At 33.9% G+C, this 17,478-nt stretch overlaps 4 protein-coding genes across 4 annotated transcripts; 1 reads left to right on the top strand and 3 right to left on the bottom strand.

The window, feature by feature from the left end:
- Positions 1-407: 407 nt before the first annotated feature.
- On the bottom strand, positions 408-4,839 carry LOC102588117 (D-3-phosphoglycerate dehydrogenase 3, chloroplastic-like). The gene is made up of 5 exons (XM_006344425.2): positions 4,118-4,839; positions 2,077-2,453; positions 1,734-1,844; positions 1,556-1,651; positions 408-1,267 (listed from the first exon to the last, which is right to left on the bottom strand). The coding sequence occupies exons 1-5, from the start codon at positions 4,662-4,664 to the stop codon at positions 596-598; spliced, it is 1,803 nt and encodes a 600-aa protein (XP_006344487.1). The 5' UTR covers positions 4,665-4,839; the 3' UTR covers positions 408-595.
- A 539-nt stretch (positions 4,840-5,378) lies between these two features.
- On the top strand, positions 5,379-9,313 carry LOC102587466 (manganese-dependent ADP-ribose/CDP-alcohol diphosphatase). Its single transcript, XM_006344423.2, has 2 exons — positions 5,379-5,591; positions 8,067-9,313. Exon 2 carries the CDS (start codon positions 8,147-8,149, stop codon positions 9,104-9,106), a length of 960 nt encoding a protein of 319 aa, XP_006344485.1. The 5' UTR covers positions 5,379-5,591; positions 8,067-8,146; the 3' UTR covers positions 9,107-9,313.
- LOC102587794 (high-affinity nitrate transporter 3.2-like) lies at positions 9,266-11,609 on the bottom strand. Its single transcript, XM_006344424.2, has 2 exons — positions 11,389-11,609; positions 9,266-9,926 (listed from the first exon to the last, which is right to left on the bottom strand). Exons 1-2 carry the CDS (start codon positions 11,522-11,524, stop codon positions 9,439-9,441), a joined length of 624 nt encoding a protein of 207 aa, XP_006344486.1. The 5' UTR covers positions 11,525-11,609; the 3' UTR covers positions 9,266-9,438.
- A 3,420-nt stretch (positions 11,610-15,029) lies between these two features.
- On the bottom strand, positions 15,030-16,583 carry LOC102587134 (high-affinity nitrate transporter 3.1). The gene is made up of 2 exons (XM_006344422.2): positions 16,380-16,583; positions 15,030-15,776 (listed from the first exon to the last, which is right to left on the bottom strand). Exons 1-2 carry the CDS (start codon positions 16,510-16,512, stop codon positions 15,298-15,300), a joined length of 612 nt encoding a protein of 203 aa, XP_006344484.1. The 5' UTR covers positions 16,513-16,583; the 3' UTR covers positions 15,030-15,297.
- Positions 16,584-17,478: the final 895 nt, after the last annotated feature.

The following is a 17,478-nucleotide window of genomic DNA, read 5'->3' as shown; positions in this document are numbered from 1 at the left end:
TAACATACATTGCATTGCATGATTTTTTAAATAGTAACAGATAGGGTGTATAAGCATAAGCATAAGAATGGTATTGGTATGATTTTCTCTGTGTAAGAGTAGTATGACGAGAGAAGTTGCGCAACCCTTAATCTCAATGTTGTGGGTTTGAGTAAAGTGGGGGTGCTCCAAGAGAGAGGTAATAAAAAAATGTAATGTATGAGAATAGTATTCAATGAAGTGTATAAGTAAAACCATTATTTTGCCTAATCCACCCTACCAAACAACCCATGTTCTAATCATCCACACCATTCCAACCATACCTAATTTAGTTCCAAGCACACAACCAACACTTGCAACATCTCAAACATACACATAATTCCTAGCAAAGACAAAAGTAATGAGGCGTTTGTTTAAACAGGAGGCGGAACAAGGAAATGCTTACATCTCTTAAAATAAAAAAGAAATACAAAATATCATATTGAAAAACTCAATATAGGAAAAATATCACTAATCACAAGCCGATAGTTTATTATCCTACACTAATCTACTTGTGAACAACATCACCAAATTTTGCTTCATAAAGAATTCAGATCCCAAAAATTATAGTAGTGCCCTACAATCCAAGGTAAACAAACTCCTGGATGGCAGGAATTTCCCCAATCCTCTTTAGTGACTCCTTGCTGGGTTGTTCATCCACCCCAATAGCCATAACAGCTTGCTTTCTAGGAGCAACCCTTCCAACACTCATGAAGCTGACATTCACATTCTCCTCACCCAAGACGCTACCCACTTTTCCAATCATTCCTGGCTGATCAACCTGACTGCAAAGAATGATACTGCCTTCCAAGCTCACATCCACTTCAAAAGACCCGACCTTTGTCAAATGAGGGACTCCATCCTTAACTCTACCCTCCACTCTAATCTCTCCTGAGTCAGAAATAGCACTGGCAAACTTGGATTCTACATTCGCTATCTGAACCTGAATGAACTCAACTGGACTTTCTGGTGAACCATCTAGGAGAAGTCGTTCTTCAGATATCTGTAGTCCCCTTTGTTTAGCAGTGAAATCTGCATTAACCAAGTTAATGAAAACACTGGAAATTGGCTCAATCATGCCTTTAGTTATCATGGCACGAAGCAATCTTGTATCAAGATCATCAGGTGCTCTAGCTGAACCATATGTTACTTTCACTGATTTAACACCACTTCCACCGGCAACCAACTGGACAGCAAGTCTACCAAGTTTTTCAGCAAGTACAACAAAAGGCTTCAGCTCTAATAGCACCTGCATGAGAGAGGTAGCAAAAGTTAAATTCAGACATATGTTTTATCAATTCAACAAGCAACTCCCCTGTTAAAGAAAATACAGGGGAAAAGGATAAACCACTTCTCTACATATCTGTAACTCTAAGGACTCAGCTACAATAACACAGATTACAGGCTAATTAGATAAATGAAAGACGTCCTACATGGGCATGCTAGTTCAGTTAAAGTACAGCACCAAGCCTTCCAACCCCCCTCCTGAAATATAAATAATAGAGGGTGATAACTGGTAAATACTGAAAGCATGTACCTCAGCAGGAACCATAGGTGCATTGACAGCAGTAGCTGAGAGCTCCCCTTTCAAAGCGCCAACAACTGCTTCAGCGACCTCAATTGCCACACCTTCCTGGACAATCATTCAGAGAGTATTAGTAAATGGGTGAACTGGAAGAAAAAGTGTGGCAAACATGATTGTAATGTGCACAAACCTGAGCCTCTGTAGTACTAGCACCAAGATGTGGAGTTGCAGTCACATTCTCATGTTGAATCAACTTGCTATCCTTTGGTGGTGGCTCCACAGTGAAAACATCAAGTGCAGCCTGTTACAGGATTTATATGTTAGTACAATTACATAGACTGGCAGTGAAGAAGTCTATTCTACAGTCCAATCCTCCAATGGAGAGGAAAGGTGAAAGATAACAAAGGATGGCTTTTGGACACTCGATATTCCAACAGGCATGAAGGTTTGAGGGAAATATAGAGACAACAATAGCTCAACAAATAATTACTAATTCATAGGTTTTGAGTGTCTCAAAGATGAAGATCCAGGACCTGTGCCACAATGCCTGCATCAAGTGCCCTCACCAAAGCTTCTTCATCAATCACACCCCCACGAGCAACATTCACAATCCGTACACCCTTTTTCATCTTCGCAAAAGTTTCATCATTCAGGATCTGCTTTGTAGCAGGGGTCAGTGGCATGTGAAGTGAGATGAAATCGGCAGATGCAAGGGCTTCATCAAAGCTCACAAGCTGCACACCAATAGCACGTGCACGGTCAGCAGGGGCGTATGGGTCATGAGCGATGACATGCATGCCAAGCCCCTTAGCTCGCCTTGCGACTTCTGATCCAACCTTCCCAAAACCCATCACAGCAAGTGTTTTGCCTACTAGGGAGACACCAACATATTTGTTCCTCAACCATTTCCCTGGAAACCATATCATGATACAATTTTTTAGAGGTGTGTCAAAGCAACAAGTATATCAGGGGAATTCGTTAGCAGCCATGGAAACAATATTTTCAGACATCTACTCCAAGCAAATAAACATCGGGAAAAAGAAAGTGGAAAGTTAAAGACAGATTGGGTTGAGGGTTCCATATTTTGGGTAATGATCCTAAGAATGCTTAGAAAGGGAAGAACAGATGGAGGTTAGAGTTTCTCCAAAAAGAAAAAGAAGTGGCCTTAGAACTGACAGCAGAACAAATAATAAAACCAATTAGCTGTGGATCATCGTTTATGCGTTTCTTTTATGACAGTGACAGCTTGCGTGTACCTTGACTAATGCATCCCACAAGAATAGGACAGGTACTGGGTAAGCCTGATAACTAAGACAAGCTAAGTGTTGTAGCTAGGGTTTGAGCCTGGATCTCCAGGTTTTTCATACTTGCACCAACATTGATGAAGTTATTTCTTCTAGATACATCAACTATTTCATCAATTCGCATGCTTGTCAAGCATTTCTATCTTTGAATCAACAAAGTCACAGACCAATCTGACTTATTAAGCTACTCCAACTCGAATTACACACTAAAATGATGAGTTCACCTTTTTAGAAGGCATTGTAATAAATAAAATTAAAAAGGGTTGTCTTTACTGCAGTGTTGTCAAAGGCGCGCTTAAGCCCTGAAGTGAGGATCAAAGCGTGTTGAGCGCCTAGCCTCGCTTTATGTGCACTTTAGTGTCGTCACTAAGGTTCTAAGGCAAAATTTTCCAGAAGTGACACTAAACAATTGATATTGAACTTTATCATAATGTTTTATTAATTTCTTTGGTCATACATGTTTATAATTATTAGTCTTGACTAAACACATATATTTGAATTTTGCCTTTGCGCTTTTTTAATTAAAGCCCATGCTTTATTTGCACTTTGCGCTTAAAGCCCCAACAGACCTTAGAGCTGTTTTGCGCTTTTCGCCTTTGATAACACTGCTTTACTGCAAAAATAAAATAAAATTGCTACAGCTACTTCCAAAGAAGATGTGCATGTATTTCACTTGAATAAGATCTATGTCAAATTACAATCTTTTCTCTTTCTAGGTAATAGAACATTTAGACCAACTTGACATAGATCTAATCAGCCTTGCGAGACCATAATGCATGGATTTCATAAGATATTTCTCTCAATCACAAAACAAACTCATTGAGGATTATATTCGCGGGCATGTCATTGTATTCAAAACACAATGATGCTGGGGCAGATTGAGACTTTCGCACAGCCTCTAGTTGAAAGTTTTTTGAAAATATATTTAACTAAGTTAGCACCCACGGTCACAAAATAAGTACTCCCTCTGTCCGCTGTCCCAATTTATATTGCACTTTTCATTTTTCGAGAAGTTTGACCAGAAATTGCGCAAGGAATCTTCATTTTTAAAAAATGAAATTTACATATTTATAAGCTACATAAAAAGTAAAGTCACAAAAATTGGCAATTCAAAATAATTTAAAAGATAAATAAAAAATGTAAGGAGACTTGTTTGAATCTCAAAATTTGAAAAGTGTCACATAAATTGTGCCGAAGTGATTAATGGTTATGTTAGTAGTTTGCCAGACTTAAAATTCTAGATCTGCCTCTGAAAAGTTGAAACGCTTACCAGCCTTGACAGAAGCATCAGCTTGAGCAACATTCCGAGCCATAGCAGTGAGAAGGGCGATTCCATGCTCGGCAGCTGCAACTGTATTAGCAGTGGGTGCATTAACAACAAGGCATCCATGCTCTGTTGCCGCCGCAAGATCAACGTTATCAATCCCCACACCAGCACGTCCAACAACTTTCAGCCGTCCACCAGAAGATTCAAAGATCTCACGGGTCACCTTTGTTCCACTCCGCACAACCAACGCATCACAAAGAGAGATCTTAGTGCACAGCTCCTCAGGACTCAAGTTATATGAGCAATCAACATTCGCGAATTCCTTTAATAGTTTTAACCCTGCCTCACCTAGTTTTTCAGCAACTAGAACCGTAGGTTTGGCGTCCATAGAGAAAACAATGAACCATGGACACTGACGGAGGCTTCTGCGCGGGAGGGTAACCCCGGAGACGCGAAAGACAGAGGTGGAAGCAAACTGGTTTTTCCATGAGAGAGAGGCGCGTGAAGATTTTGAAGATAAAAGCATAGTTGAAGAAGCTGAAGCCGCCATTGTGGTAAACTATTCGGAGCGTAGCTCAGTGTGGTGAGACGGCAGCGGCGGCGGTGATTGTTGCAGCGGAAGAAGGTTGAAAATGAGTTGTTCTAGTGGAAGGATTTGGAGAGGGTTTTATGGGTGACTGGTTGCTGACGAGTGATGAATAGGTAATTGGGACCAAATAAAGTAGGTGGACGTGTACTCGCGCTTACCAAATTATATTCTTTATTTAGAGCCTGTTTGGATTGGTTTAACTGATACATTTTTATATTAAATAACAATTTATTTATAAAATATTTATTTTATCTTTAATGAAATAATTTATAATCACACAAATTTTTATCATTATCATAAGTTTTCTTTTCTTTCTTAATCTCCGTATCAAATCAAACTAGCTCACATAAAATGGAACGGGTAGCAGAATAATTTGTAATTGATGGGTAAATATAATTAAATTAAAATTTTAAATTATTTTCATAATAAAATGCCTCAATAATTAATTTCATAATTTTACTGTGTTCATATTTAATTAGGATTCAAAATCTTATCATCTTAGGAGAGAAGGAAATCAATTCATCTTTGAGTAGATTTTGGACAAACATAAAAAGTGCCTCTAACCTAAAAGGTGATTGAAAGAGTGAGTCCCCACAAAAACAAATACAATAGTGAAATTATAAGGTGAAGAGGTAGATAGATTACCCGATGATCTAATTTTATTTTACCATAAAGTTTTCATACACGGGGCAGCGCCTAATCGTGTCTTTTATTTGATTTGGGGTTGGAATTGTAATCATATTTGACCAATTAAACAGCTGCTATATATCAGCTTCCTCATAATCGTGGCCTCTTTTCTCTACGACCCACCGGCCACCGACGTCGTCAAATTCTCCATTCCTCTGCCCTTTTTTCTGCACAAGACTTGATTCACAAGATACAATTTGGGTATGTTAGTGTTTGTCTTTCGAAATTGCATATTTCTCTTTGTTTTTTCTTTGATGCTTCTTGCTATAAAACAAAAAATTATAGTAATGCCCTTTTCAGTTTTGTGTATGGAAAGATTCGAACTTTATCAAACCCCAAATGTGTACTTTTGGGAATAATCAAAATTTTCGTTTCTCTTGACTCCACATTGAGCTATTTATGTGGATGTCTATAGGTTTGAGCTTTTGGAGTTCATATTCAAGATTTATTCTCTCATAATTTGTTTTTGTGTGTGCTGTTATTCCCTTATTTGAATTTGATTGTGCTTAATTCCGTATTTAAAATTGTGGATGAATCAAAAAACTATTTTATCATATGTGTATGTGCTTATAGATTTCTTGTTTTTAGTTTGCTGTAACTACAATTTTTTACGTTGTTGCTGTAAAATTTAGTATGTTCTTCTAAATGCTTTTTTCCATTGGAGAAGGATGAACAAAATTGTAGCTCATTGATATTAGACTAATTGATTGAGAACAGAAATAGTACTGATAATCATGGCAGAAGTAATTGAAATCCCTGAAATTGTGATAGGTTATAGGGATGGCTTCCTTTTTGATGAAGTAATGTGAAAGGGCATAAGTTATTTTGGCTCTTCTCAAGATCCAATTAAAGTACCCATAAACAACCTCAATGGCTAATTCTTTTCCCATATCCTTCCTGCTGATATTTGACAGATGATGTCACGTGTAACTGTTGGAGCCTCTATCTACTAGACAGAGCTTTTCTTAAAGCACTGATAATACTTTTTGCCCTTCTTTGTTTTGATGAAATAAGGTGCTTCAATGCAGGCATCAAGAAGATGCAAAGTTACATAAGTGATCGATGTTAGCTCCATAACAACATAGTAGAACCTGTCCAGGAAAGCTTACCAGAAAGTCAAAAGTAGTAAGGGCTAAGGTAGAGTAAGTGAGCTCATTAAGTCTAGGAGGGTAACAACATTACTTACAGGGGCTGGATACTCCAACTAAAGAGATACACAAGGCATTTAGCTTTTAGAGAATCGTTAGGAGTTGAAATGCTATCAAAACATCCGCAATCCCTTTCTTGCCAAAGACACCAGAAAGTGCTTGTTGGGATCATCTCCCCAACTTTCTAATTGCCTCTGTCAACTTCCATCTGCTCCAGCCTTCCACTGCCTGCCTCCCTGCATTGGGGTCGTGCCCAACTTAGTCCCGAAACTGAAAGAAACATATACTACATATCTGCTACTGGACAATGCCAACTGGATACTTCTCAGAGAATATCTTGGGTAGACAAGCACTTTTGAGGGCTGTCCAAATTTTGCCTTGTTTCTTTTTTTTTCTTTCAATCTATTAATGCCTGTGTTCTTTTCTTTGAGAACCTTTCCTGTCCTGCGCCAAATATGTGTAAAGCCATGGTTGAAATATTCGTATTGACTGTGCCTGTCCAAGATGCATGTGCACATATTTGTATTGACTGTGCCTGTCTGAGTCAGTGAATCCTAGGCCCTTTCTGAACTTCTCATAAATGTGAAAGGAAGCTTGCATTTCAAGATGGAGAAAGGGTCATTGAACCATGACAAGTTTTGGCACATGTCTCTTAACATGCTTAAATTAGGTTACACGTGAAACTGGCTTTGAGGAAATTCATGCCCCTTATAACTGGGCTCATTAACCTTCTGGACTGAGTCGGTTCTTGAATTTTGTTTCTGTCCTAAAGCTATGAATGATTATTACTTTTATGAAATTAATATGGAATCAAGTATTTCTTCTTCTCTTTGTGATTAGATGGGGGGATTTTAGCAACTATGATGAAATCATGGACTTTTTGTTGACTAACATATTTGGCTGCATGAATCAAGTCCTTCTCTTAAAGATTACAAATTTTGTTCTTAAAAAATAAAAGTAATAAATATATTAATTAATTCGGAAAAGAAAGGGCACACACATTATAAACACTAGCATATGATAAAATTCATAATTCTTTCTGACTGTAATGTTCATTCCATAATTTTTTATTTGCTTGGAGGATTGAGATGGTCTTTGAATGGCTGATTTGGTAAAAAATAGATGACCGTCAGGATTTGGAAGTTACGGGGAGCTCATCATGTAACCAAGGCTGAGTGCAAAATGATAAGACCGGTAAAGATTTCTAGAACCCTGTCCACTGAGCGCTGTGGAAGCGTTTCAGATACAGGACAGGCTTCTTCATAGTAGCACAGGAAAACAGCCTCATATCAGGGATGCTAGTTTCTATCTTTCTGAATCTAATGTGTATTGAGTAATGGAAGTTTCTACCGAGAGAAGTAGCGCTCCCCCTTAGTACTTGTTTGTATTTATTAATTTCATATGCATGTTTGTTTTGTCTTTTCGTTCTGAATCAACTTTGGCCTTACAATAGAAATGTGTTATTATACTACTTTAGTTTTATTGTTTTAAACTGTAATTGATATCTTTATTTTCTTTAACTTTTCAGATGTATCTTCACTCCTCTGATTAGTTATTCAGATCAACCACAGCTTTGATTACATCTCTTTTAGAGCGTGGTGGTAGGCAATGGGATATGCAAATGGTCTTCTATGTCCACTAGGGAAGCAGCCACTTCTCTCTTTTGGTGTCATCTCAGATGTCCAGTATGCTGATATTGATGACGGCTCCTCATTCCTTGGTGTTCCTAGGTATTACCGGCACAGTGTTAGTGTGCTGCAAAGGGCAGTTAAGAAATGGAATCAAGAAAAGCCTAAGTTTGTTCTTAATTTTGGGGACATTGTCGATGGGTATTGTCCCAAAGACCAGTCAATGATTGCTGTCAAGAAAATTGTTGATGAATTTGACAAATTCAATGGCACTGTCTATCACATGATTGGGAATCACTGCCTTTACAATCTTCCTCGAAAGGACTTGCTTCCATTGTTGAGAATCCCTGGCCATGATGGTCATGCCTATTTTGATTTTTCTCCAATTCCGGAGTACAGATTTGTAATCCTAGATGCTTATGATATCAGTGCCATTGGTTGGCCAGAAGATCACCCAAATACTTTGAAGGCCTTGAAAGTTCTTCAGGAGAAAAACCCAAATTCAGACAAAAACAGTCCAAGTGGACTTGTGGGACTGGCAAGAAGGTTTCTCATGTTCAATGGAGGTGTTGGGAAAGATCAATTGGAATGGCTGGATCATGTCCTTCAGGAAGCTACCAAGTTGAATCAAAATGTAATAGTGTGTTGCCATTTGCCTCTGGATCCTGGAGCTTCATCTTTAGCAGCGTTGTTGTGGAACTATGATGAAGTGATGAATGTGATACATCGCTATAGCTGTGTGAAGGTCTGTATGGGTGGACACGACCATAAAGGTGGACAATCAGTTGACTCCCATGGTGTACATCATCGCGTCCTTGAAGCAGCTCTTGAGTGCCCTCCTGGTACTGATTCTTTTGGACACATAGATGCTTTTGATGATAGATTATTACTTTTTGGTACTGATAGAATGAAGAGCACTGAGATGGTTTTTCGTCACTAGACCATCTTGTTTGTTGCAACAAAAAGTAATCTACAGTATGTAAAGTTTAACCACATTTCGCGGTTACAAAAAAAGGATGTCAACTGATACACATCTCGGTCTACCTCCATTTTTCTTTCTTTCGGTTTTTGTCATAAATTTAGAATTAGAGATCTATCGGATTTAGGATTATCATTTGACAGATTCAATATATTGTCTTTGTTTTCATAGCTAAACCCAACAACACCAATGCTTGTACTTATTTTATACAGATAACAAATATAACATGCTAGAACACCATACAACTTACTTCTACCTAAGTCTAAAATATGATAAAAAGAAGCAAATAACGATCATTTTCGCTGGGAAATTTTGACCGCCTTTCTCTTCTCAACGAAGTAGAATCCGACTAGGGAGATGATGGAGAAAACGGAGAAACAGGCTGCGCATACGTCTATGGTGATGTGTCGGCCTGTGATTGCTGTGATTTTGAACAAGTTGGTTTTCTTGTGAGCATCTGTGGTTTGGCCATAGGCAACAACTTCACCAGTAGAGTCATAAACATAAGCTCTAATGAAATAGGTAGCAGTAGGAACATCCTTGTGTATAGTCCAAGTGAAATTGTTGTTTGAAGGTTTATATGGCATGGTGACGAGGTTAATTTGACAAGTTTTGTCCTTTTTGAGATTGTTGTTGGACTTTCTCCATCCTCTGTCCAATTGGCTCACTGGGGCATAACATAATTTAACATTCACTGTCTTATAATTTGTGTCTGTACCTGTTGGGTAGCTATTGTTCAATGACCATGTTATTGTCACTTGTGCTTCTCCAGCTTGCAGAACTGCATAGTACAAATTCAATATTAACACCTAATTACGGAGTTCGGGGTTTTTTTCGAAGAAAATAATTTCTTAACGAAAAAATAAGTTCATTAAAAATAAGAAAAATTACAGTAAAATTTGAGGAAATAGGCTTCACAGGTAGTTCCAATCTTTTCTATCCTCCAACACGACTTATAGTCTCCATCTCAACAGCCCTACTTCCCATAGTATTTATCTAAGGTATAGTACTATACTTTTAATAATTTTTCTATCTAGATATCGCGCCCAAGAAAATAAGTAACCTATTAATTATTTTCCTAAAGAAAATTCAAGAAAATGTTTTCTTTCCTACTGAACACACTCTAAAAGAGATACTAAAGTGTTATAGAGATGGAAATTCAAACTTGTGACTTACAAAAACTTTTGAACCATTACATTACCACTTAGAGCATGTGTTGACATTACTACTAAATGCAAATGGTTTTTTAGAAAAGTACTTTTGAAAAAAATAAAATTGTGTTTGGCTAATTCATTTGAAAAATGTTTTTCATAAGCAAATTGTGTTTGACTGATCTTTTTAAAAAAGTGTTTTTGAGAGTCAAATTACGAAAAAAAGACAATTATTAATGTACTTTTAATATTAAGATTATTTTATAGAGAGAAACTATTTTAAATACATGTTATAAAAAAATTAATTAAAATTTTATTTTCATTAAATTAAAATGTACAGATTTAAATTTTCAATCAATATTAAACCTTTTTTGGGAGAGTTAAAATCTTTAATTGTTATTTTTTTTCTCTTTTTTCTAACCTTGCAAAAATATTGTTATTTTTTTTTTCAATTTTGTAAAATAATATGTAAAATATAAAATAATAATATATAAACATAAAATAAAATATAAAATTTATTATATAAAAATAAAAAATAAAGTTCTTAAATGAAATTTAACCATTTATATGAAAGGAATATTTTAATCTTGAGAAAAAAAAAATTGTTTCTGCTTTTGCCTTTTTTTTAAAAGCAATTTTTTTTAGCTTCTTCCCGTCAATAGAAAAACTGTTTCTACTTTTATTTAAAAGCAATTTTACCGATTTGCCAAACTCCTAATTAAGTACTCCTGGCCTCCCAACAGCAGGCTCTTACTTTCCCTTATATTAAGAGAAATATTCAACAATTTGTACGTAACAAAAAGATTCTATTTTATCTATTTATACAATATAACTTTCCGACGAATTGAACTAACTTCTACCAACCCGGCCATGGTAACACCCCATTACTTTATCCCTTCAAACTAAAGGAATATATATACTCAAATAAGAATGGAAAAAGGTTGCTACGAGTGGACTATAAAAATATTAAATTCCTTAATCATGGGTCGATATTTTTTTATGAAGAGTCAACTTTCAAGGAATTAATCTAATTATTAGAATACTTTTTAAAAAAATAGTAAATTAAAATGATTGTCCAGAAAAAAGGCATACCTTGTCCTTGTGAAGGTGAAGAATTGATTAGGAGAGTTTGCTGAAGGGAAGAGAAAAGAGCAGCATAAGTAATGATAATTCCAAAGAAAGAAAAAACAATTGCTGAGGCAACAAAAACGCCAGAAAAAGTTGCCATGATTTTTGAACTTCCAAAGTATGAGGAAGAGAGAGATTGTATGGAGATGGAAATATAAAAAGAAATATACAGTATGTGAACTCACTTTTTTTTTTTTTGAAAAAAATTCAACTTGTGTTTGATACCCACATTAAAGAACGATAATTTTGAATTTGAGTAGAGCTCCATTCAAAAAATGCTCCCTACCAAAATAATTTCCATATTCAAATTCGCTCGAAATCTTTAATTAAGAGAGAAACAACCCATTTACCAGCATGTGAACCCACTAATTTATATAAGTGACGATATAAGTTAGACTTTGCTTAATATGGAGTAGACAAAACAAAATTGAATTTGACATTTATCTAACCGTTCAATATACACCATCCAAAAATAAATAAATTATACACCACCCAATGCCTTGGCCCATTAAAATATCTAACGTACTTAGTCAAAAAAAATTAATCCTTGTTCTTAATTCCTCTATCAAATTGTTGCTCTAACGTTGAAAATATAACTTTTAAATTAATTAGCTAAATATAAGTTGCTATTTTTCATTAGCACTATGGGTGATCAACAAGGGATGAAATTAGTGGTTTAATTATGATGAATTAGTGATGTCTAATAATTAAAAAATATTGTTTGAAATAATTGATTAAATTAAGGATACAAGTGGGGAACCTCAACTCTTCACTAAAAAGAGAAATTTTGGAAAAGTTGGAATCTCTATGAGTATCTTGATATTGGTGGAAGATTCAACGAACTTTCAAATACATATAGTTAATTAAGTATATTATTATCATGCTGGCCCCTAGATGACTTGCATAGACAAAATATGATTTTGAAATTAAAAAAATGGTCTATTCCCTTCGGTCCTGTTTATTTATCATTTAGCCTATTACATGTTCATTAAAAAAATAATTATTAGGTATTTGACAAACTATTATTATTGTTTGAACTTTAATCTTTTTATTTCTTTTTAGAGGATTTATTTGAATAATAAGAGTAAATAAAAGGAAAAATATTATTTTTAAATATGAAAAATCTTTGATAGAGAATTTTTTTTCCTAATGAAAAAGTGAATCTACAATATAATTGGACTCCAATACGGTGCAAGCTTCGACTATTACGTCTTTAGCCGAATTCGTTGACCTTACTAGTGGCTACTTTGTTGATTAAATCCCAAAATTAATTTGGTCGCTTCATGACTTTATTATATACGAACCAGCATAGGTTGTGGTGTAGGGATGAAACTGTTTTATGTTTAATTAAAGGTCTCAAGTTTGAGTCCTGAATATGGAGAAAATCTGTTTGAGAGTGTCACCCCCGAATAAACCCCTCAATGTGCAATTCAAATTTAATCGGAACACCATTATGAACTCCAAATACCGAGTGAAAAATTAAAATAAAAAACAAAAAAAGATGTTATTATATTATATACAGAGAGAGAGAAAGATAGATTCCTTGAAATTTTGGAAGGGGTTGGCAACTTGGCGTCTTTCACTATCACGAAGATTAAGAGAATATTCAATTTTGACTGTAAAATTAAATCTTTCTATAGTGCTAATATTTGTCGGATATATATGTAATGATATTTAACGTTAAAATTTACTAATTAAAAAAGTTAATACATTACGACTAAATTCATAACTAGTTGTATCGTACCTACAAAGAATTAAAATATAAAGAACATCTGCCTTTAAAATTAATTAAAAAAATTAAAATTTAAAGTTTCATGACATAATGATTTTACAATGTAATTTAGTAAATTCCAGTCTCTCAGTGACAAAGGTAAATATTCAAAGTTTTTTTCTCGTGAAGTTATGATCATAACTGATGGACCGTTGTTATAGGTAGAATAATGTTATAGAGAAGTAAAATATAACATAAAAAATCGATTCGAGAGAAAATCATTTCATTATTGTGAAATGACTTTATAACGAATAACGTTATAAAGAGATTTGATTGTCTATTGTCAACTCCTTTTATGCCTGATTTATTACTTAATAATAATTATTCCTTGATAATTATAATTTGAGATCAAAGAGAGGGCATCCGAATTAATTAACAAAAATTGGATTTGGAAAGATTATCATGAACAAGTTGCACTCACGTCTCCAAATGAAAGATTATATGTTGAACAAACTTTGAGTTTTTCCAAGGTCCCAAGAGTACCCATGAGGTAAGAGAAATAACAAGTGTGTGTCTGATAATATTCATTCAAGGTTTAAAAAAATGTTATTAATTAAGAAAACAAAATTTGTACCTTTGCAAAGTATTTGCTTGAGATGATAATGTATTATATACGAAATACTAAAGAGTAAATACAACAGAGACAAGTATAAAGACAAAAATACATTATTCAATTTCAAACAGATAAATAATGAACTGAATTAACTTTGAACAAAGTAGATTATAGAGGTATTGTAAGATGTTGATACAAACCTGCTAACAAAGCTACTTGCTTGATTCTTCGGAAGTTGTAGAGGTACTAAATAAATACTCCCTCTGTCCCAAATTAATTGATCATCTTACTAAAAATAGTTAATTCATATTACTCCCTCTGTCCCAAATTAATTGATCATCTTACTAAAAAATAGTTAATTCATATTACTCCCTCTGTCCCTATTTACTTGTCCACTTTTCCTTTTATAGTTGTTCCTAATTACTTGTCCATTTTGACAAATCAAGAAAGGATAAAAAAAATTCTTATTATATCCTCAATTAATTACTTTGAAAAAGGTAGAACTTTTTGAAATATTAAATTTTTAATTCATCTACTTCATAATTAATAGGGGTAAAATGGTAAACTCACTATGTCTATAGTTGATTTCTTAATAGATGTGTCAATTCAAAAGTCGACAAATAATTAGGGACAGATGGAGTACTAAATCAAGAAAATATTAATTAATTTTTTCTTGTATTACTCTTACAATTATTATTTTTAAAGTGTTCACATTTATTTGTAAAATTTTCAAGAAATCTTTTAAAGATTGAATTAGTAAAATTATCTTTTTATTTATAATTTCTTAATATACGTGTAAAAAAATAACCAATTAATATGAAACCGAGAGAGTATTCATATTACTAATTAGTATAGTATTTATGACGAGACACCTTTTGATTTATAATTTATCGTATAAACACATGCTCTTCCGACGACTTTCATCATGTGTCCTTTCGACTCGTAATATAAAGTTGAAAAATATTATAAAAAGTTTGAAAAATAAAATAATTAGTCGAACCATCAGAAAATCAACGGACTACATTATAATGCAACTTGGCCAAAAAGTCAAAAATGTGATAAACAAATTTGGTGATGATGACTTTCCATATTTCATATTAACTGAATTTGTGACTTATAAAGAAAAATATTCAATGACATAATTTAAATTATATTTTTTCATTATTGTTTTTTATGAAATTATAAATATAATTTTGTAAGTAATGCGATTTGTTTCTTAGAAAATGGAATAAGAAGGAGTACATTATAGTATAAATCAAACGAGAAGGTAATTAAACAATGTAAAAAACTGATAAAACAAACTTCCCTCATCCAATAAAAGTACAGAGTATAAATTAAAAACAAGAAGGTAATTAACAATGTCACGCATGACACATGATGAGTCATCAAACTCAGTATTAAACTTAATTAATACATTATCTTATATATAAAAAAAAAAAAGTCTACGATACATCGAAAATAAAGGAGATTATTTAATTTCCTTCCACATAATCACACAATGTAGATCCATCCATGGTCATAGTCATCATCATCGTCATCGTCATCGTCATCACTTACCTGCCTTGGCCTTTCTCTTCTCCATGTAGAAAAATGCAAAGAGAGCGACAACAGAGAAAACAGAGAAGACAATAGAACAAATATCCAAAGTAGCATGTCGTCCGCTAATTGCTTGAATGCTGAAAAGGTTGTCTACCTTTTTGTCATCAGTGTTTTGTCCATAGCCAATTTCTTCACCATTAGCATTCAAAACATAAGCTCTAACAAAGTAAGTAGCTGTTGGGATATCCCTCTTGATTGTCCAAGTGTAATTGTTGTTTGAGGATTTGTATGGTACGGTCACAATTTTGAATTGACAAGTTTTGTCCTTTTTAAGGTGGTCTTCTGTTTTCCTCCACGCACGGTCCTTTTGGCTTATGGGGGCGTAACAGAGCTGCAATTTTACTGATTTGTAGCCTGAATCTGCCCCTGCTGAGAGTGTAGTGTTCAAGGACCACTTGAATGTGAGTATGTCCTCCCCGGCCATCAAGACTGAAAATAATTATACAATCAGATTATTTAAAAGGTAATTATATTGCACATAACTTTTATTTAGTAATACTGATCGATAATTTAAAGTAACAGGTTAAATTACTTATACAACAAGATCATTAATTGTAACTTAAATCTATGTATCTCGTATCTTAATCAAACAAATTTTACTTAATATTTTCCTTCTTCCAAAAACGAATAGTAAACGACTAATGCTAAGAAACATATCCTCAAAGATACAAGACATGATTAACTGTACTAAAACTTAGTCGATATTTACACAATATCAATTACATGTATCATATACACATTTATCACTTAATTATAATTTATAGTTGATCAATACATATCTTCACTCTAAAAGTCAATCATCCATATAGTATTCATTTTTTCCCCAGCCCTATCTTTTTGCTTTCGTACTGGTCACTCAAACCTATAACTTTTATAAAGTGACAGGTTCAATTTGCAACAAATTAAAGCCTTGAATTGCAGTTGTGGGGGGAATACTTAGTGTGAGAGAGATGCGATTACTACATAAGTAAAAAAAAACAAAATATTTCTCAAATCTGAAAAATAAAAAAGGATAGGTAATACAGCACATACCGCCCGCTTTGTGGTCAGCCTTCACTTCAAGAGCTTTCTTGAGGGTAGAGAACAATATTTCACCATCACAAACAGCCAAAAATGAACATATGACAATTGTAGCCACAAAAATAGCACGAGTACTAATTGCCATTTTTGCCTATTATAATCTTCTTACTTGCCTCTTTTAACTTCTTTTTGGTAATAAGAGAGAGAAAATTGGAATGCAATATCCCTACTGATCAATGATAGCCTTTATATAGATATCAAGATATTTGCCACAAAAGGAGGCCATTTCTTAAAGAAAGGTTAAAAAATGAATAAGTCAAACATAAGCCCAACTGGCAGCTACCTCTCTAACCTCCATAAGGGGTGCAAACAATAACAATAAGACAGTGACGTCATTTTCTTATACTAATTAAGTTTTATATAAGTAATAAAATAACTAATTGATGTTTGAATTGGCCCTAAGCAATATTCAAAGGGTAAGTTTATGACGTTTTACAGACTAATAAATTTGTAATTATATTATGGGAACTACTTGCTTGGACAAGAGCTTAATTAGAAGTTGACCTTGGTTTAGATGAATATATTTTTATATTTTTTGGAATTTATAATTTGTTCCAAGTAATATCCACTGCGATCTTTCGACACATTCGATATGAATATTTAACGTTACTAATATTAATTTTGGTTAAGAGGTTTGTCCCCTAATGATTTGGAAAGACTCTAAAACAAGAAAATGATCAAGTGATTAAGGTTGATCTATGAGTTGATGCAGAAGGTGGGGTAGGTATGTATTTTGTCATGAGAAATAGCTAATCGTATGTCCATTAATCAAGTTTACATTATTTAAGGCAGCATTTACTAGTTGGCCTCATGACCTCATCATATATATTTATAAGTAATTTAAACGTATATTATGCATTTATACTACTGATATTTTTATCGTAGTCTTATTCGATCGGCTGAATATGTTTACTTATATTTAAAACAACGTGCTTATTACCCATTGATAGATTTAATTATCTTGATATATATATATATATATATATATAGAGATATATATATATATCTCACAAATGGAAAAGTCCCAATCAAGGAAGCAACATATATCATT

Source organism: Solanum tuberosum, unplaced genomic scaffold (genome assembly GCF_000226075.1).
Source record: "Solanum tuberosum cultivar DM 1-3 516 R44 unplaced genomic scaffold, SolTub_3.0 scf00055, whole genome shotgun sequence".
In the NCBI taxonomy this organism is placed as follows: Eukaryota; Viridiplantae; Streptophyta; class Magnoliopsida; order Solanales; family Solanaceae; genus Solanum; species Solanum tuberosum.
This window is presented reverse-complemented; position numbering and strand designations above follow the sequence as displayed.

Excerpts from the sequence above, each read along its gene's own strand:
- LOC102588117 (XM_006344425.2), bottom strand. The coding sequence starts at position 4,664 with ATGGCGGCTTCAGCTTCTTCAACTATGCTTTTATCTTCAAAATCTTCA. Across the intron at positions 1,652-1,733 it reads CTAGTACTACAGAGGCTCAG|GAAGGTGTGGCAATTGAGGT; the intron begins GTTTGTGCACAT and ends ATGATTGTCCAG. Across the intron at positions 1,268-1,555 it reads CACCTATGGTTCCTGCTGAG|GTGCTATTAGAGCTGAAGCC; the intron begins GTACATGCTTTC and ends TCTCTCATGCAG.
- LOC102587466 (XM_006344423.2), top strand. The coding sequence starts at position 8,147 with ATGGGATATGCAAATGGTCTTCTATGTCCACTAGGGAAGCAGCCACTT.
- LOC102587794 (XM_006344424.2), bottom strand. The coding sequence starts at position 11,524 with ATGGCAACTTTTTCTGGCGTTTTTGTTGCCTCAGCAATTGTTTTTTCT. Across the intron at positions 9,927-11,388 it reads TTCACCTTCACAAGGACAAG|TTCTGCAAGCTGGAGAAGCA; the intron begins GTATGCCTTTTT and ends TGTACTATGCAG.
- LOC102587134 (XM_006344422.2), bottom strand. The coding sequence starts at position 16,512 with ATGGCAATTAGTACTCGTGCTATTTTTGTGGCTACAATTGTCATATGT. Across the intron at positions 15,777-16,379 it reads GGCTGACCACAAAGCGGGCG|TCTTGATGGCCGGGGAGGAC; the intron begins GTATGTGCTGTA and ends AATTATTTTCAG.